This window comes from Myotis yumanensis, unplaced genomic scaffold (genome assembly GCF_028538775.1).
Source record: "Myotis yumanensis isolate MYYU_CA2020_CCGP unplaced genomic scaffold, mMyoYum1.0.hap1 SCAF_10, whole genome shotgun sequence".
In the NCBI taxonomy this organism is placed as follows: domain Eukaryota; kingdom Metazoa; phylum Chordata; class Mammalia; order Chiroptera; family Vespertilionidae; genus Myotis; species Myotis yumanensis.
The window spans coordinates 9821804-9842676 of record NW_027223761.1 but is presented as its reverse complement, the minus strand read 5'-3'; the positions used below and the strand labels follow the sequence as shown (position 1 = coordinate 9842676).

The 20873-nt window shown below is 48.7% G+C and overlaps 1 protein-coding gene across 8 annotated transcripts in view; it reads right to left on the bottom strand.

Moving 5' to 3' along the window:
* Positions 1–18690, bottom strand: part of CD44 (CD44 molecule (IN blood group)) — an 87770-nt gene extending 69080 nt beyond the window's left edge. For 2 of the 8 annotated variants that reach the window (XM_070427784.1, XM_070427785.1), the window contains exon 1: positions 18436–18687. In XM_070427784.1, the coding sequence (XP_070283885.1) occupies positions 18436–18511 (76 nt within the window). In that variant the 5' untranslated portion in view covers positions 18512–18687. Of the gene's footprint in view, positions 1–18435 lie in introns of all 8 variants that reach the window. The other 6 variants (XM_070427780.1, XM_070427781.1, XM_070427782.1 and 3 more) reach the window with 6 other exon arrangements.
* Between the last annotated feature and the right edge of the window lie 2183 nt (positions 18691–20873).

The window sequence follows — 20873 nt, the reverse complement described above, 5'->3', positions numbered from 1 at the left end:
CCATTTCCTCTAGCTCTTTCATTATTAGATTCTGAAAAGAAGCAGCCCTTTCCTGTGTAAGAAGCAATCACACCCTAAAGGTCCACATTAAACATCCCTTGGGCTCCTCTTCCCAGCATGTAGTCATCATAAATCTTTTAATGGTATTTAGAGGGGAAAAAAAAGAAAGGAATGGAAAACAAATTTTAAAGTCCTGATATCCCCCTTGCCCATGCTGTTAGGTTCCTTAGCTAACTACAGGGAGGCAGGGGGCTGGCCCAGAAAACCCCCCTGTTCATTTTTTTAAAAATATTTTTATTGATTTTTTACAGAGAGGAAGGGAGAGGGATAGAGAGTTAGAAACATCGATGGAAGAGCAACATCGATCAGCTGCCTCCTGCACACTCCCCACTGGGGATGTGCCCGCAACCAAGGTACATGCTCTTGACCGGAATCGAACCTGGGACCCTTCAGTCCGCAGGCCGACGCTCTATCCACTGAGCCTAACTGGTTAGGCTCCCCCTGTTCATTTTTGAGCTTATTAAAATGTAGGATGTTGGACACTTGAGCTTTAGACTCAAAGAACCTATGAGGAAAGAGTTTTCCTGCTTATGAAAGAGCAATTATTAACATAAATTTCAATAGTCCATTCTAGACTCTTTGAAGGTAAGACAGGTCCATTGGGAGCCAACATGGTGTGATGGCATGGACTGCAGCTCTGAGGGTGGGAAACTAGGGTTCGAGTCCAGAATCTGCACTAATTAGCTCTAGGACCTTGGGAAAGTTACTAAATTTCTCTCCTGTGCAGGAGGGTAATAATGCTAACCATGAAGTTAATGTGAGGGCTAGATCAGATAATGGAGCTGCAAACACTTCCAGCATGTTAAAACACGCTAGGAGTAGTTATAGGAAAAAGAAGGCGGCTACCTGCCTGGGGGTTATCGTCTCATACTTTACGGGAAGAGATGCCCATCTAAGGTCATCATGATTCATTTAAAATGGATCTTGCAGATAGTGGTCCTAATGCATGGTGTAGCTCCAGCGGTGGGGAGCAGAGTTGCAATAGTGAGGTTCTAATAATAAATGCTCAAGTGTGCAAAAGACCATTTCTTGTAAATTGTAACAGATTTAAAGTTATTCCCTGATATGCTTTTGTTGGGAGGAGGAAAAGATAAAGTTATAGCTATTACGATTGAGTATACGCCACAGATCATCTAAGCCTCAAACTACAGTGTGTCCCCCAAGTGAACTCTGTCCATGAGGTGTGTGTTCTCAGAAGGTTGAGGGTGTGGCTTAGGAACATAATAACTTAGATTTGCTTTTTTTCGCCTTAGCTGGTAGAGCCTATCCAACCACAATTCCACCACGTAGGTGAACACCCATTGAGGCCCTTCTCATTGTAACAGGCACTGTTACCAATGCAACAAAGTTCTTCTAATTGAATCCTAATTTTGTCTAAAATCCCAAACTTATGCTTCCAGGGAGGTGAGGCTCCAACTCTCAGCTCCATTGGATGAACCATGATGGGTCTAAGTCAAGCACTGTGGTCAGAGAACTCCTTGTCAATGATCGGTTTGGTGTAGGCATTCCATGGAATGTGAGCCCCCTCTTCCAGTGAGAAATAAAAGGAAGTCAATTCTGAAAAAGGACTTCTGGAAAAGCTATTCCTCCTTTTTTTAGAAGAGATGTTTGTGAATAAGCTTTCCTTCTTCCGGTGATGGGTGTTGTTTTGTTTTTCATAGGATGCCTGGAACTATGGGAGTCAGTTTGGGAGTGTGAAGGGGGCTAACCTATAGGAAGACACTGGGAGTGGCAGAAAACTGGGAGAAATTTGGGTCTTTTGATAATTCTGAGCTCCTGGCATTGTCCCACCTTTACACTTCTTGTGGGAAGATGTCGTTTTATGAGGGCTGATTGCTCTGATACTTACAGAGATATTCAGCTGGCATACACTGATATGGATATACTAAGAAACATGTGACAGATAACAATTTCATGGGGACACATCACAGTTTGATGCATAGATGGGTTGTAGCTTATGTTCAATCATGATAGCTGTAACTCCCTATCTCTTCTACCCAAGAAAGCACATCTGAGTAAAAGTGGACAGATGTCATATTATCATCAAAGGGATACCTTTGAGTCTGTTCTCATTTGTAAGACACAGTTATTTATAACTGACCATTTGAATTAGCTGGTGCCCCTACTCTACCAATTGCTAAATATTGTCATTATTATCTATGCTTTCATCTAAAAGCATCTTAAGTGATAGCTTTTGTTTTCTTACCATATCTGTCCCACTCTCCTGATAGAATCCACTCTGATCATCTCTAAGTACTTACCGCCATCCAAGGAGATAAAGGAGCAAGGCCCTTGTACCCAAGTGGTTGGACATCCACATCCCAGGTTTCTTGCCTATTCCTCCTGCCTGCACCCAGTAGATGTACCTGCATGGCTGCTGGACATTATCCTGCACACCACCCCCTACACACACACACACACACACACACACACACACACACACTCCAGCTACCAAAGTGCTCAAAACATGACCAAGAAACTGACAATAAAATGGAGGAGATATGACCCTAACCTAAGACTTAGCACTAAAGATTCCCAAGTAAATTATGAATTCCCCCCCCCCCCCCCCCGGCTTACAGTAACTCTGATATCACATGACACAGTGTTTCCCAGAGTTTGGGTTCCTTTGCTGCCCCAACATGTGCTTCTAAAAGTCTGAGTCAGCTTGGAGGTTCCCATCACTCTTCCCACCACTGTCTGTTGCAGGACAGACATGATAAACCAGTTGCTTACAGAATTTTGAGGAGTACAGCTTTCTTTATTTGTTCTCTTTCTCAGAGGACTCAAGTGTAAGGCAGTTAGAAGAGGGGCTGCTCTGGCTAGATTTGCTATGGGGAGCTTTGGCCCCACCTACCAGACTGTCTCCATGAGAGCTGGTAGAATTGAGAGGTCCAAAAAGCAGGTCCCCCAAGGAACTGTAGAGATCTTGCAAACATAGTTACTGCTATTAACCCCACATGTCTGGAGAAGCCCTCCCTGGTGCTCTAGAGCAGGTGAGGTCACCCTGTTATATGCTTTTTCAAGAACATGTGCTCTTCCTTCCCAGAATGCACTAGTATACCTCAAGTGTAATTAAATAAAAGCATAATTAGCTGTTTACTCTGTCTTCCCAGATAGACTGTAAGTTCTATGAGAGCAGAAACTGAGTCTCTCTTATTTAAAGTTGTATCCCTAGTGCCTGGCAGAACACCTGGCACATCTTAGTGTTCAGTAAGTGTGTGTTGAATGAACAAATGAACCCTTTGAAAGCCATCAATTGTTGACTTGACTCACAGAATTGCTGAGAGCAGTTGGGAAAAAGCCAGGCCAGGTTATGCTGGACCTTCTGGTTTCAAAATGCTCATTAAGTCAAAAAGGATCAAAACAAACACCAAGTATGGATGCACAAGGCACTGCATAGGAAACCAGATCCAACTACAATGGAAGTTCCAGGGGAGTGTATACAATGTAGGCTCCACCCATACTGTTTCCCATTGTGCTACAAAAAACAATATGCTCTTATATTCCTCTCTTTGTCATTCCAAGTCTTCTTGCCCTGGTCGGCCCACTGTCCTCTTGTTTAGTGCTCTTCCTCTATCATCTCAAAGGATGAAATGGAAAGGCCACTGTATCGCAAGTCAGAAGACCAGGGTTTTGACTCTAGTTGCATGCCCTTGGGCAAGTTACTTGCAATCTTTGAGATGACCTTCCCTTAGCTTTTCTATATGCCCAGTAGGCTGTGTAATGTCTAGCACCCTTTCCCATTCTGATATGCCATCATCGTTGGCTTTTTCTCACCAGCCCATGATAACTTCTCACTTAGAGTCCTTTTTCTCTTTCTCCTCTTTTGCCTCTTTGGATCTATACCAGTGGTTCTCAACCTTCCTAATGCCGTGACCCTTTAATACAGTTCCTCATGTTGTGGTGACCCCCAATTTCATTGTTACAAATTGAACATAATTAAAGCATAGTGATTAATCACAAAAACAATATGTAATTATATATGTTTTCCGATGGTCTTAGGTGACCCCTGTGAAAGGGTCGTTCGACCCCCAAAGGGGTCGCGACCCACAGGTTGAGAACTGCTGATCTATACTTTGGTGCTGTTGTAGGGGCCCAGTTCAGCCTGCATCTTTCTGAGCCCCAGCAAAGCATCTGGACACCCTCCCATTCTTGCCTCTAAGCACTTTTACTGAGTTACCCCAGCAAGGGCATTGCGACTCCACTTGGCGGGGACCCCGGTCCCCTGCCAGCCTGTCAGCATCTGCATGCTTCAGGAAATGGCAGAACCAAGAAGCCGGAGCACATACCAGGTCCTCCTAGATAAGCACAGCCCAGGAGGGGCAGCAGCTCGGAGGAGATTGGTGAGCATTCCAAAGAATACAATTTCAAGGATTGGGGTCAACCAGCAACAGGAGACGGAGATAAAGGAGAAAGTTACCTTAAGGTAATAATAGGACCTTGTAGTTCTACATCACATGCTTCTGCCAACTAGCACAAAACACTTTCACACCAGCAGGCAAAGGTGGGGAGGTCTAGGGGAGGCAGAGGGATTAGTTCCCAGGTGGTTCACAGTGTATTGAAGCATTAGACAGATAAAGCCAGTAGCTTAGGGTCACACAATTAGGCTTTGACAGGGTGGGAATTAGAGCAGAGTGTCCTAATCTCACCCGGGGGCTATTTCTAATCAACGCTTGCTGGAGCCTTTTGTTTATACCTGGGTTCTACCTTATCTTCCCCGCCCAGGTAGTGGGCTTGCTTTTTCCCTTGGGGTTGAGTAGTGGGAAACTTGAGCGGCCCACAGTGGGCTGGCCAGTCAGAGTTCAGAATCCAGCTTTCTTAACTTGGATGCTACCAGTGGGACCCGTGGGGCCAGTCTGTGGAATGCTGCCTCCGGCTGCTTTTGGGAGGCACAGAAGAGCCCTGAGTGGCAGCTGAGAATGCAGAGGCTCCAGGGCTGATAAAAGTTGTAATTAACGTGTGCACACAACCTTTCATCTTCAAAGGCTTCACTCACATTAGCCGGTAATTCCTCCTATCACCCCTCTGGGTGAGGCATCATTTTTGTCTTCTCAGTTTGCAGATGGAGAAGCTGATGTGGAGAAGGAGCCCTTTGCCAGGAAGTCTGGTCCTGGTTCACACAGGGGAGATTCCTGGCTCCCAGCATCTAACTTCAGTTGGGGTGACGATGGGAAAATCATAAGAAAAGGCTCAAGCGACTCCACTCCTCTGGGTAGGAGACTGCATTTATATTGTTCTGGAAGGAGGTGGGGTCTACAGTATGACTAGTTGACTGAATTTGAGTGGTTAAACTCCCTGAGTTCCCAGACCTATCAGAAACATAACTTAGGAAAGTTTGCTGCTCTTCTGTGATGACCTACGGGTGATACCTGAGGTCAAATCCTCTATATTAAGCCCGTGTCAGACATCACTAATGGATCACAGAACTCAGTAGCTGAGCCAAGGTCTGGCTTCTTAGCACAGAGCTCCAGGCAGCCTCTAGTAATGTAACATGGGCTGTTGCTGCTGTAGGGCTTGTTGGGGATTCTCTTAACTTGCCACTCTCCAACTCAGGCAAAGTTGCCCAAGTTCTATCTCAACCAATGCTGGAGCTGGCCCACTTCTGAACTCTGTCTAGCCCTGTTTGAGGAGGGTGTCATGAGAACTTCTCTGTGACAGAAGAATTGGGTCTTGTAAGATGGAGTCAGTGTTACTTGATCACCTGGAATCTGGCCAACTCATCCTTCACTGCTCTTCAACACTCTTACTCAGGTTGAGTCCTCTCCTGACCCCAATTAAGCCATACTTTTCAGCTCCTCTTTACACTTCCATGAATTGCTCTCCTCTCTTCTCTCTCTCTCCCTTCTCCTCCTCCTCCTCCTCCTCCACCTCCTCCTCCTCCTCCTCCTCCTCCTCCTTTCCTCCTCCTCCTCCTCCTCCTCCTTTCCTCCTCCTCCTCCTCCTCCTCCTTCTCCTCCTCCTCCTCCTCCTTCTCCTCCTCCTCCTCCTCCTTCTTTCTCTCTTCTCTTCTCTTCTCTTCTCTTCTCTTCTCTTCTCTCTCTCTCTCTCCCCCCACACCCCCATCTTCTTACCCACATTCATCTGATCCTTAAATTCCACTCCTTCATGAAGCTGTCTCATACAATTGCCACTCACAGACATAGCTGCTTTTCCTCATCTTCTGGCACTTGATGATATATAATCTTGTGTAGTTCTTTCTTCTGTTTAATTTTTCTCCCACCAAATGGTAAGCTCTCTAAGGAGAGAAACAAAATCTTCTACTCCCCTCACTTTTTTTCCCCATAGAGCCAATCACAGAGTACTTCTTAATGATTTGGATTGATGAGTTCATCACCATGTTTACAACCAGGGAAACAGAGGCCACCAGTAAGAGAAGAACTTGCCCACAGTCTTCCTGTGACTAAGACGGAGAGAGAAATGCTAAACCCCTGCTGGCTACACAAGGGTTCTCACTTCTCCTAGAAGGCTCTGTCTAGGGGACTGGCCGGAGATACAGACTGCTGAACCATAGCCAGCCACCATGGAGAGCATTGTGTGTGACATGAGAACCAAACCCATCTGCTATTTTATTTCAACTTCTGGTGGGCAGATTTCAGATGGATATGAAATGGGCACAATCTGACTAAGGACTCTGAGTGACTGATGGAAGGTGAGAACCCCAACATGAGATTTAGTCTTTGACCAGTTTTGGCAAACTTCTAAGTAACAGTCTTTATGACTCCCTTTTATTTATTTATTTTTCCTGAGAAAGAGCTGCTCTGGTTTCATGGAAAAAAAAGAAATATCTTAGTGGAAGTCTGAAAGGTTCTCAGTAGAAGCAGCAACTCTCATCTCAAAGGTCCACCTACTCAGTGCCGTGTGTGTGTGTGTGTGTGTGTGTGTGTGTGTGTGTGTGTGTATGTTCCTTTGTTTTGTTTTCTTATTTTTAGATTCCCATGGCCACCCATGGGACACTAGTGCTCAATCTCTAAGCACTATTTTGGCTGAATATGTTGGTTCCTTTTGCACCCACATGTGGCAGAGTTCCCGTGAGGGAAGCTGAGGTATCCAAGATGCTCATGGAACTTTGAAAGTGAAGGACACAATCTTTTCTCTTCTTCAGGGGGTGGCTTTTCTGGCCACTTAAAGCAATGCTGTGTAATGTAGAGTTTAAAATAGCAGATATTACCTTCAGATCCTGCAGGTAACCCCAGAACTGGCTTCCTGCATTTTTAGCTCTGTGACTGAGACTTGCTAGCTGCTCTGGCCCGAGCTTCTTCACCTGCCCACGCCCAAGTGGTTGAGAAGATTCGGTGGTGTCCCCTGAGCAAAGTACCTCGTCCCTAAGAGTCATTCTCGCCCACTGGAGTTTAGGGTGAAACTGGGTGAATACGCTTGCTTCTGACAGGGATTAATAATTCACGCCTGACATTTAATGCAAACAAGGCGTCACCTTTTTTTTGGCACTGCATTATAGTCGTGTCATTCTTTCCATTAAGTTTTGTGAGGCTTAGGTATTCGTGGGCCCACAGAGAATCCAACCCTTTCATTTTACACATGGAAAATTGGAGGCAAATGGGGTGAAATGATTCGCTTGGCCTTACACAGTGAATCAATAACAGAGAGGAACTAACACAGAATAGCCATTTCTATTCTTGAGACACCTTCTATGTGCTAATCACTCAGCTCTATGTGCTAAACATTGTCTAGAACTTAACATGTGCAACTGTCTGACTTCATGCTGCGCTTAATTGGCAGAGAGGGGACTCGACCTGAGGTCTTATTTCACTGTCCTTCCTCCTACACAACTCTCTTCCAAAGCCAAACCTTCTCATTCCCATTCCACCACACTCAACATCTGCTGGTCTTTGGTATGGTCAGTATTAAACCCTTGAAAGAAAAAACTCCCTGCCCCCCCCCCTTTTCTTTTTCTTTTAACATGGTAAGCAAAAAGCCAACATCTTTTCTCTGAGGTCACTGAGAACATGATTTTGAGGCTTGGGGTTCTTTATACCTGAGGCCAGATTTGGAAGTAAGTGCTAGGATATAGAGGCAGACAGATCTAAAGGAAATCAAGATTTCTGGACAAAACCTAATAAGCCCCAAACTTCCCCTGCCTTGCCTGACATGTCAGACCTCAAGAAATATTCTCAAATTGGAGAGTATGCAGAGGAAAGCAATTTCAAGGAAGTTTGAGGATCACTACAGGAGGCATCTGCATATTAAAATAAAAAGGTTTTATACTAGTAGACCAGAAAAAAAAAATTTGTAAAGGATGAAAAAGAATCACAAAAGGTCAGGAATGATAAAGATGTCTTTGCTGGTCAAATCTAGAAATTTCATTCATTCGGCTGGCCAGCCAAATATTTATTGAGCACCTACTATATGTGGGGAACAGTGCTGACAGCTGGGGGGCTAGAAAGATACAACAATGTACATAAAGCATGGGCTCTTCCTAAGGAGCGTATGTGTTCATGGGCCAACAAGAACAGATTGGCATACCCAGCTTAGAGGCATTTCTTGAACTTCTTTTTAGGGTGTTTATGAAATGTAAGGGAGAAGCAACCAGGAAACAATAGGGGAAGTAAAAGTCACTCAGGGAAGTCTAGAGGGATGTACCTGACCTCGAAGGCTGACATTGGGAAGACAGTCTTACCACTGAGGAGTCACTGCAAAGACAACCTTCTGGGCAGGAGGTGTCTGTGGAAGCATCACTTCCCCCTCTGAGCTTTTGTCTGCATCTGCGTGATTAGGGCTCTTGTGGGCACCCTTGTCTGTCCGTGTAGGGAAGTGGTGGCTGTGGGGCTAACTAACTCTGTCACATCAGCTGGTCTCCTGCAGGCTGTAAGATGATGCTCAGCTCTGCTGGATTCTGCCTCTTGGACTGGACACACTCAGAAATGGCAACAGGTGTGGCTGGCATAGAGTAGATGTTCATTTAACACTTCTGGGGGGAGGGGTATAAAGACTGGACTGGGGTCAGGTCCTGAGCAGAAACACCTTCTAGGCCAGCAGCAGGAGATCAGGTATTGACTGCGTGGAAATGTATCTCTCTGGTGTCTCAATTTGCATAATGGTGAACACAGGTGAAGGAGCTTCATAATCATCACTCTAATATCTTCGGGGGGGGGGGGGGGGCGTTCTTTGAGAGGAAATAGAAAAAGATGCTGCCTAGATCCATGACTGGTGTGTGGGTGCTTCTAGAAGGCACTGCAGACCTGCTTGTGCAAAGAGATGCATTGCAATTGAGACAGTTGGTAATTTATAATGGATCTCTGTCTCCAGGCCAAACCCACCTCCCCAGGCAATGGTCCCCTGCTGGGCCAATAGAAGCCAGACCCGTGGTTTGGGCTGGGGCTGGGAAGAGGAGCCGCAGTACACTTCCTGCTTCAGTTCAATCCCTTGCGCCCAGACAAGTGCAGCCTGATTCCCGGTGGTCTCCTCTCTGAGCTTCCCTCCCTCCCTCATCAGTGCCAACTGGTAGAGAAAAGGCCCTGGAACCAAGAGCTCTTAAGCTGAGTTTGGCTGCTGTTTAGTTCATTTCCCAGCTTTGTCCAATCAAAAGTCAAGGTCCTAGACAAGGGAGAAATACCCATCAGCCATCTTCTCCTTTCATCCAGATGACAGGTCATGATGTGATAATAAGCCAACAACTCAGTTCACTCTCCCTTTCAGTCCCTACCTCCTCCCCAACTTCCTATCACACAGAAGAGAACAGAACTTCTATCCAGAGAGCCGAATGAATGAGCCGCTCAGAGTATGAATGGGAAGAAGTTTCCATTACGTCTTCTTTTTCATTTTTGAATTCTCAAGCCCCCCCTCTGAAATTGGGTGTAAAAAGAAAGACAAAACCAACTCTGTGGACATTAGGACGCTACCCACACCCGATTCCCAAAGGGGGCTCATGAAAACAACCAGAATGCTACCACGTACCCTCATTTGAGTTTCTGGGGGTACCCTGACATCTTGAGATACCAAGAGGAGCACAGTAATGTAGTCACTAAGAGCAGGAACCCACTAGCCAGACCACCCTCCATCGCTTACCGGCCCTATAGCCTTGGGCAAGTTAATTTCTCTATGCCTCAGTTTTCTCATAAGTAAAAGAGGGGTAATAATGGAACTCCTTCCTAAGGTTGGTATATGGATTAAACAAGTTAGTAGACAGGAATATACTAGTATGGAGAAATATAAGTTAGTATACAGGACTATATTAAACAAGTTAGTACAAGGGAACGATTAGAATGGTGGTTGGCCCATGGTTAGCTTTCTATCAACTGTTTGCTATTATTACTAATATCAGTGATTTCTTTTTTAAAAAATATTTTTTATTGATTTTTTTACAGAGAGGAAGGGAGAGGGATAGAGAGTTAGAAACATCGATGAGAGAGAAACATCGACCAGCTGCCTCCTGCACACTCCCCACTGGGGATGTGCCCGCAACCAAGGTACATGCCCTTGACCGGAATCGAACCTGGGACCTTTCAGTCTGCAGGCCAACGCTCTATCCACTGAGCCAAACCGGTTTGGCATTATATCAGTGATTTCTTAAAAACATCAACTCACTGCAAAGAAGCAAGTGCAAAAGGTACAAGAGCTCTAACTCCGAGGCCAGGGTGTGGGGAAGAAAGATGAACTTTCAGGCACCACGAAGGGAGAATGGCAAGGACACCACCGCAAATGCTCAGAATTACCAACCTGGGTGAACACGCTCTCCCCCCCACTGGAGTTTTGCAATGAACCTTTACTCTCAAAAGCTGAAGACTCAGAGGATTTGGGGGGCTTGAGTTTTGCAAATCACCTCCTTGGTGACTCAGCTCCTCTCCACCCACCTGGGACCTGTCTGCCCACACTTGCACTTAGAAGGGGTACTTGCCCCAGGAGGACACACCTGGACAGGCTGTGCATCCCAAACTCGGGGAGATCGGGTCCCGTGAGGTCCTGTTCCCCCACAACATCCCATCCCCATTCTGTGCTTGACTCCCTGTCTCCAAGTCTTACTGGGCAGATGGGCCAAGGGTAGGCAGGACTGTCCCCGTGGTGGGCAACTTCAGACTTGGCAAGCTCTATGGAGAGGAGGCCTGGGAAGTCATTGCCAGTGTGGCCTCCCATCAGATGCCATGCTTCCCTGAGATTTGCCCCATTTAGTGGCTGCAGGAGACCCACCAAGAAGGCAAGAATCCGCTGTGAAGCTGGTCTCCTGCTCCTTCAGCTGCCTCCACCTTCCAGAAGCAGCTATGGGGGCTGGACGGGTGTGGCCTCTCACCCAGGGAGTCAAACCTCAGGTAAGCATCTCCAAAATAAGCAGCCCTTTCAGGGGCGGCTCCTGCGGAGGGCTCTATTTCGAGGCTTAAATGTGGGGGTTGGTGTCATCATCCTCCAGTCCTGGCTCAGAAATAGTAACCCTGTCCTTAGACAGACATCCCAGCAAGGAGCCACCAAAGCCACAAACAGATGGGTGATCTCCCCCTTTGGGCAGAAAATACATGAGCCCCAGGGTGGGCAACTGGCCAGCCAAGCGCCCTCCTTGGGCTTGCCCCGAGCAAGACAGACATCGCCACTGTTATCATATAACATAGACGTATTTGCATCTTAGGTGTACCGACTCTAGAGACGGAACAAGTTGTTTCTCTATTCTAGATGTTCATCAGTTCAACAGTTACTAGGAACAACTATGGGCCAGCACCGAGCGCTAGAACCATGAAAATGACCCCTCATGTCAGGGGACTCCCCCAGTACTGCAGAAGACGGGTAAGAGAAGGCATGTCAGGTTTGGGTTTTCCCCTTTGAGGAGTGTGAGAGTCACTCGTGCCCCGTGGCCCTCACGGGCCTTCCTGAGTGATTTTACTGTGAAGCTTTAAGGTGAATTAATGGGACCGATGGGAACCAGATGCCACACTGTCAGAGCTGAGGTTACTGGGATGGCTGCCATCCTGTTACACCAAGGGTTCTCAAAGTGGGGCAACTTTAACACCCCCTAATTTGGCATTGTTTGTTGTCATGATTGGGGTGGGGGCACATGCAACCAGAATCTACCATGTGGAAGCCAGAGATGCATAGTCAGCCATTACCCAGGAAACCCTATACTAGACTGTGAGCTATGCAGAGGCGAGGACTATTCCTCCCAACACTGACCCTTCCAGTCCTAAGTGCCTGGCACACTGACATTGACCCCTCCTGTCCTAACTGCCTGGTGCACTGAGTAGTCAGTGCCTGAACGTTTGTTGAAAACTTTGGCTAGTTAATTAGTTAACTTACTTGGGGGGGAGAGGGGAAATAGATTAATAACAGGGTAACAGAAATATGCACACCCCTTTCTCACTCTCTCCTCTTTGCATATTAAAATCCTACCTTGTCTGCATTGCCCCTCCTCTCTGGCATAGATTCCTCCAGTCCTCCTTGCTGTGTCGCTGCTTGGCAATGCTATTCCTATCCTCTAAAGTGTCCAGGCTGTCACTCGACTGCACTCTGCTATACACGTAGAACAGGGGTCCTCAAACTTTTTAAATAGGGGGCCAGTTCACTGTCCCTCAGACCGTTGGAGGGCCAGACTATAGTTTAAAAAAAAACTATGAACAAATTCCTATGCACACAGCGGCGGCAAAAACACCCAGTGGGCCAGATAAATGTTTTCTACGGGCCGCATGTGGCCTGCGGGCCGTAGTTTGAGGACCCCTGACGTAGAACCATAAAGTCCTTGGATGCAAGGCCCACGTCTCGCACATTTAAGTCACCAACGTACTCAACACATTGAGGGGCCCGTACAGGACACCTTACAAATGCTTAACGGTTGACCAGCAATACCCACATGTGTTCAGATGCATAGACACTTAAGGGCCCACCCACGTGTGTATGTCCACCTTAGCAAGCAAGAATCAAATATGTGGCATTTCCTGGTACTTCATATTTTGGGATGATCAAGAAGTGGAGAACAGAGGAATACTAATGTTTCTCCCCCAAGTGCACATTTCTGAACCAAACATCAACCTCATCAGCGAATAGACCAGTGGTTCTCAACTTTTTGGCCCTTTAAATACAGTTCCTCATGTTGTGGTGACCCCCAACCATAAAATTATTTTCATTGCTACTTCATAACTGTAATGTTGCTACTGTTATGAATCGTAATGTAAATATCTGATATGCAGGGTGGTCTTAGGCGACCCCTGTGAAAGGGTCGTTCGACCGCCAAAGGGTTCGAGACCCACAGGTTGAGAACCGCTGAACTAGCCTGATTAAGGCAGCAGTTCTCAACCTGTGGGTCATGACCCCTTTGGCAGTTGAACGACCCTTTCACAGAGGTAGCCTAAGATCATCGAAAAACACATATATAATTACATATTTTTGTGTGATTAATCACTATGCTTTGATTATGTTCAATTTTTAACAATGAAAATACATCCTGCATATCAGATATTTACATTACGATTCATAACAGTAGCAAAATTACAGTTATGAAGTAGCAACGAAAATAATTTTATGGTTGGGGGTCACCACAACATGAGGAAGTGTATTAAAGGGTCGCGGCATTAGGAAGGTTGAGAACCACTGGATTAAGGAGTTGTGGAACTGTGAATTTACTTATGCAAAAAGTTTTGCAAAGTTTTTGAGTTGTAATCACACTAAGCCATGCATTTGTTTGTAGAAAATATATAAACATTTAGTCAAAGTATCCACTATGTATCAGCTGTTTGAAATCCCAGTTCTCCTGGCACGTCGGGAACACACACACTCACTGTGCCATGTCAGGCCGCACCCACAACCATGAACTTCAGAAGGCACCGCTTCCTTATTCTGGAAAATGGGGCTGGCTTCCCACACCCTTGCTGGCTGGCTCACGGGGAGCATATGCTTAGGAACAATTTCAACTTCCTGAGTGGGTGAAAAGTGGGGTTTAAGTGTAGGGGAGGAAGCAGCAGCCAACCCTGGTAATTCTAAAGAACAGTTGTGTGCTTCCCATTCAAGCAGCAACACAAAGGAAATTGAGTCATCAGTTTCTTGCTGTGCAAACCCCCAGAATTTCTCTGGGGCAGAAAAGATCCCCTTTGAGCCTGTGCTTTGTCTGGCAGCATCTGCCACCTGCTCCACTCCTTTTACAAGGGCCACTTCCCTTTTAGGTGCTGGGTGGAGTCAGCTAAACCGGAGGTGCTGGGGAAACACAACCCCAGCCACAGCCCTAGCCCTAGCCCAAACCCCAACCCCAGCCCCAGCCCCAGCCTCAGCCCCAGCCCCAGCCCCAGCCTCAGCTCCAGCCCCAGCCCCAGCCCCAGCAAACTCCAGCTCCAGCCCCAGCCCCAGCCTCAGCCTCAGCCTCAGCCCCAGCCCCAGCCCCAACCCCAGCCCCAGCCCCAGCAAACTCCAGCCCAGCCAGGACAGACTATCTCCTACCACCTCCCTCTGTCAGGGGACCCCAGCCTGGAGCCATCTGACATCACAGGCTGATCTGAAATCTCACTTGGGTGTGCACGTGTCACCTGGAGCTCCACGCCGGCTTTCAGTTCAAAATCTTTGACTTTCATAGAGAACTAACTGTGTCATCCCGGATCCTCAAGACCTTCCCTCACGGAGGCTCATAAAACCTGCTAAGCCCCAGGGTTTCCAATGAGCATTTGCTGAGGGGGCTTTCTGGGTCTTGCATCTAATGCTCACGAGGTCCACGTGAGGGCCTCCCTCTGTGGAGCCTCCTCCTTCATTTCCAGGTGGAGGGCATTGCCCTAACTTGTCTCAGAGACAAGAGGCAGCCTCTCCCTTTCCTCCAAGCCTGCCAATGAGAGCATGTCTAGAAGGGCGGCTGGACTCTGATAAGGCCCTGACTTATTTTAGAAACAAATAACTAGGTTAGTATCTCTTGACAGCTGTGGCCAAACGTGAGGGGAGACAGGCCAGGCCAGGGCAGCCAAGCGTCCACTGCCTGCGGGCGGGGGGGGGGGGGGGGGGTTGCGGGGCGGGGCGGGGGGAGGAGAAACTCATGGCAGGCCTCACGTTAGCTGACCTTAGGGGTGGAGAGAGTGGGAGATCTGCACCGGACTTAAAAGTCAGCCAGAGGCAAAGCGATGCAGAGTCTAACATGGGGGATGTGAACCAACGGGGGACCCACCTCCAACACTCAGTAGCTGTGTGCCCTCGAGAAAGTCGTGGCATCTCCCTGGGCCCCTGTCTTTCTCTAGAAAATGGAGCTAAATATATGGAGGCTGTGGTGAGGGCCTATGCTAACCCCCTCACTGAATGCCCAGCAGAGTGTTGGTGCTCAGTCAGTGGTATTTCCTGGGGACTTATGACCCCTACTTTGGGCAGAAGCATATGGTGCATTAGCTGAGAGTCAGGCTTTTAAAACTGGGGTGCTCCTGACTCTCAGGGATCCAGCAATGATCCAGGAGGCTCGGAAAGCCCCAGGCAGTACAGAAACTCCTCATTGAGCATCATCGGTGCTTTAAGGTAAGACTTTATACATCTCATTATTCTCAGATTAAACTCAAACTGGGTATAATGTGGAGTAAATAAGAAACTGTGATGACTGGTTAAGACACTACTGAAGGCATGAAACACCAGTAGACCACACGCTGCCTGCCCATAGCAGGGGGTCGAGGTAGGGCTCATGCCAATGGTCGATAGTGGCATTTCAGAGACCCTAACACTGTCCGAGAGAGGGCAAGCCATGCCTCTCTCTCTTTCAGGAGCTGTTTCCTCCTAGGGGAAAAGAAGGGGGTTTTCTGAAAGATCCTTGGAGTCCCGTCTCTGAGTCTATGAGTCAAGAAATATTTCTTGAATGAATGAAAGGGAGCTGTCATAAACTAAGAATTTCATCCCCTCCCGCGTGGGGCAATTTGGGGGAAAAAATGGGACCTTTTCCATTTTTTCACTCCCGCCTGGCGCCCTGCCCGTGCAGGAAAGAGATGAAAGAGATGTCCAGTGTGTATCTGGGGAGGAACTGAATTAAGTGATGCTAACCTCAGCAGCGATGGAGCTTTGCTGCCTTGCTCCTTCATCTGGGAAAACACAGCCAAAGCTCTAATGCCCATGAGGGGCGTCTAATGCTCAGAGGCGGAAGACAGCACTGCCAGCCCCAAGCCCCAGAGCACTCAGATGCACCCCTCTTTCTCAACGCCAGGGACGTGATTCCCTAGCAATGGCCTTTGGCCCTCAGCGAGAGGACCAGATAGATGTGCGCCCGAGGGCTCACCCCACCTGCCCTTGACCCAAGGCTAGTTTCCTTCTCCCACGTATGACACCTAGTTCCAGGTATCTGTTCTCCAGCTCAGGATCTCTGGGTCCAATGTTGTTTCCCTCCATTTAGCCATTTCTCTACTTTTTGCTCTGCAATACTGAGGTTGGACCTTTCTTCCTCCCCAAAGCCCTGCCCCTTTCAAAGTTTCCTCTTTGTCTTCTGGAGGCCTCCCTCCCCCCACCCCCAAATGGGCAACAACGGTGCCTTTCCTTCCCCCTCCTCTTTCTGCTTCTGCTCTCTCCCTCCCAGCCTGAGCCCACGGATAAGTCACGTCTCTCTCCTTTCCAAGTCTTAGTTCTCTCCAGACAACCTTCCAAGCACATAAAAGCCATGGTCCGGGCAGCTATTGCTACCGGAACTTTTTGTGCTTCCTCCAAATAATGCTGCCCAAAGGGACCACGAAAATGGGGGAGAGGGGTGCTGGTCTCTGGGAGAACCTCAAGGGTCAGGACAGCGCCCAGTGTTTGGGGAGGGGGGTCCTTTCAAAGAATCAGGCAGACAGATTGGCAGGAGCCCGAATTCTCAGAAACAAAGCAGAAGATGTCCCAGGAAGGTAACATACAAGTAAACTTCCCCAGAGGCCCCTCTTCTCTGAGGCCAGGCCCAGGGCTCTCCCTGCACCCAAGTTTCCCTCTTCCCTCCCATCCCAAGCGCGTCTGACTTCCAAGGGCTCTTTGGCTCTCCAGGCTCAGCCCCTGCTAAGGCCTTTGGCCCACCACAACCCTGCTTTCCCCGAATCCCTTTTTGATTTTGTCCATGCCGTACATAGAGTCTACATATTCTGCCCAAGCACAGGCTAGGGGGCCTGGGCCCACGTGACACCAACCCTCTGGCTGTGTGACACGTGCAAGTCATTTACCCTCCATTTGTAAACCCCCCACCCCCACCCATGAAACAGGCTAATAACAGGCCACTTCTCACTGGGCCGGCACGAGGGCAAAATGACCTAACACATGTGAAGAATTTAGCACCGTTCAGGGTAGTGAAATGTGCAATAAATGCTTGCTAAGCGCTGTCATTCCTATTCGCATTCCTATTATTTCTAGCTCAGGAATCTAACTCGGAGATCCCCACTTCTCCACAGTCTGAAGTACCCAGCTAGGGCTGTGTCTTTTACTTTCTTGGTACCACCAGAGCTGGGTATAATAAATACTTGCTGGGTAGAATTAACCATAGGCTGAGCTGTCTTAATGACCCAGCTGGCACGTCTTAAAAGGAAAATTAATTTTCCTAGTGATAAGCAAATCAGCCATGTAATTATCTGTACGTATATAGACAAAGGCAAGAAACACCTGGAACTCAGCTTGGCCAGAATACCTCACACACAGCCACCCCTCCACAACCACAGACAGCCACAGACCCGGGCGCGATGGGACCCTGGCGGCCCCAGCTCCTGGTGCCCAGGCTCCCGGCCCTCCTCCAGGGCTGCCAGGCAGGAAATATTCGCCACATTACCGTCTGGATTTCCCCTAACTGATTGGCAGAAGCAGGAGTTGACAAGGGCTGAGCAGCTGGCCCAGTCATTGCCTTGCCTGCCGACTCACCCTCCCTGGCCCTGGCTGGCACCTCGTGGAGACCCAGGAGCTCCCCCGCAGGGCTGATTCCAGTTCCCGGTAGCGCTGAGACAGTCCCTGACTGGAGCCAACTGTAAGAGCTTTGAAACCCAGGCGCAAGAAGCCAGGGCCCGTTCCCGGGAAGCTCATGGCCACCAGTTCTCATTCATGCAACCGTGCCCACCTCTGTGGCCACCGGGCTCACAGCCCCAGCCCTGCCCAGCCCTGCCCAACCCTGCCCTGGCCCCGCCACAGCCCGACAGCCCGGCGGGGCTCCAGCGCCTTTGGGACAGGAGCCTGTGAGCGCAGACACCCGCTGCGCGCATCCAGGAGTACAGTTACTTTCCGCCTTGTGCTCTGGCTCCGGCGACCTCGCCCAAAACTGCGCGCCCGCCGGCAGCCTGCCCGGCAAACTTTCTTCTCTCTTTTCCTGCCCACAAAGCGGTGCTTCCAACCAGCAAGCTCTCCGACAGCTTAGCGCAAACCCTAGCCCTCCTTCACCAAATCCGAGCTGCAGCACCCCCTTGGCTCCGGTCCGAGGGTCAGCTCAGGCTGCGCGGCTGCGGGGTCAGTCCAGACCCCCTCCTGTCACTCCCTCCCGCCGCCCCGGCGGCAGGCACTCACCGATCTTACCGATCTGCGCCAGGCTCAGCTGCAAGAGGCAGAGTCCCCACACTGCGCACCACCCGAACTTGTTCATGGTGTCGGAGCGGAGCGGACGGAGGAGAGCGAGCGAGCGGGGCTGGAGCGTCCCGGGGCGCTGGGCTGGGGAACCGTAGAGAACTGAGCAAGGACGGCGGCCCGGACCTGGCGGAGGCTGGGGTCTGGCTGGGCAATGAGGGCGCCTCGGAAGTTGGGCGCCGTTTTTATTTGAGGGTTGAAAGTGACCTAAGAGGGAGGGAGCGAGCGAAGGACACACCCAATCGAGGGGGCTGTGACTAAGCAGTCGGCAGAGGTTTGAAAACCTACCAGCCCTCCTCTGCGCCAGCCCCGGCGCCCTCGCCGTGAGCTAAGGAGATCGTCAATCGGGGTTTCCCGGGCGGGCGCCCGGAGGGCAGCAGGGGGCCGGAGAGCCCCGGGACGCGCGGGCTTTCTTCTCCCGCCCGCCGGGCCGATGGCTGGAAGGGCAGCCTCAGGGAGGAGGATGACTGAGTCCTGAAACCTCGCCCCACTGGGCTCAGCACCTGGCCTCTCCTCTCAGCTAAGTTTCTCTCTGAATCTGGTGGGGGATGCTTCTCTCTGGGTTTCACAGGCAGCTGGGACGGGAGCTGGGACCGTGGCGCTTCCCCGCCCACCGTGGGAAGGGGGGGTGGGGAGCTGTGGCTCTTCCCAGGGGAGAGAGGAAGAGCTCACTCTTCTTCCTTTGAAAGAGCAGCCAAGTCCACCTGGCTCAGGAGCTTTGCTTCGTATCAGGACTGTTCCGAGAAAGATGATGGTCAGCCATGGGACTAGCATCAGCCACTAACCCATGTGTACCCTCCAGTCTCAGGCTGGACTCATCCACCATTCATGCATCCATTCACCCACACTCTTGCCCATCCTCTGGGACATTCTTCTATCCACCCATTCATCCATCTACCCATCTTTCCTGACACCCCTCCAGGGCCCACACGTCCATCCATGCTGCTGTCCCTCCATTTATCCGACTGCTCCCCTATATAACTTCTACGTTTCCCCCCACATTTCTTCATAAACCCTCATCCATCTATACACGTTCTATCCTCTTCTCCATCTGTCCACCTACATACCTGTTCATCAGTGTATCCATGCATCATCCATCCATCATCCACATATCCACTCCTCATTTTATCCATCCTCTCTCATCCACCCACACTTTCTCGTTCCAATTTATACTCCTATCTGTGCAAACGTGAATCCACTTTCCCCCATCCATCCCACCAGTAATTCTCAACAAGGAAGGAGATTGTCATATTCTTCAGGGAGGCATTTTGAGTTTGAGAAATCATGCTTGCATTATCATTTCATATCTACCTCTAATATAGTGTAATTTAATATCTGAAAATCAAAAGTGGTATTTATTGTTCGTGTGGACTACTAAACGTAAATCTGAATGGACGTCTTGCCTGGTGGCTGAGATACCCAGAAAATGATAGTGGTTATCAGTGACGGTGGCCAGACTCTGAAGGAGCCATGTCACAATTTCTGAGGGAACGTAATTCCCTTCTGATTCTGTTATTTATTGAAAGAATTTGAAAAATGGAGAGAAAGTGCATTCAGCCATCTGTAGTTGATCAAATATGTAATGAGTGCTCAGAGGCATCAGGAGAAATAAGACCTGCCCTATGTTCAGGGACCTCACACATTGGTAAGGAATCAGACTCATGAGCAGGCTGTTACCACACAATATGTGTGTGCAGAGTGCTATCGATCCTAGAAAAAAGAGTTGCACCCATTCCTGGGGAATATCAAGGGGGGCTTCACAGTGGAGGTGATATTTGAAGAAGGAGAAGGAAGTCTTCAGAAGAAACCACAGGGGCAGAGCATCCACAGACAGTACTCTGTTGTGACCAATAGTAAGGAATTAGGAGGCAGAACGCCTGGGTTCACACCTTGTCTTGGTTGCTTACTAGTCCTGTGACCTTGAACAAGTCAATTATCCTTTCAGTGCCTGGATTTCCTCAAGTCTAAAATGGGGTTAATAACAGTATATTTCATGGAATTGGTAAGACTGAATGAATCAAAAGTTCTGCATATATTAAGCACTAGACATATATGTGTATGTGCACATAGTAAGCACTATGATAAGTGTTTGCTATAATTACTAAAAGCAAAATTGTGGGTGTACGTGGAGACATGAAAGGGGATGGCTTGTTGAGGCAAATGGAGAGCAGTTAGGAGTGACTTGAACATTCGACCAGATGAAGAGTTTGAGGCACACAGCAAGACTTGAGGCTAGAGATGTAAGCAAGGGCCAGGTTGTAAACTGAAATGAAATTTTTGGACTGGAACCCAGATTCTTTGTCCGCCGGAATCGAAGAATGAATCCACAGACAGAAAGTGGTATAGCAAAGGTGGAGATTTATTGAAGAACAAGTACAGAC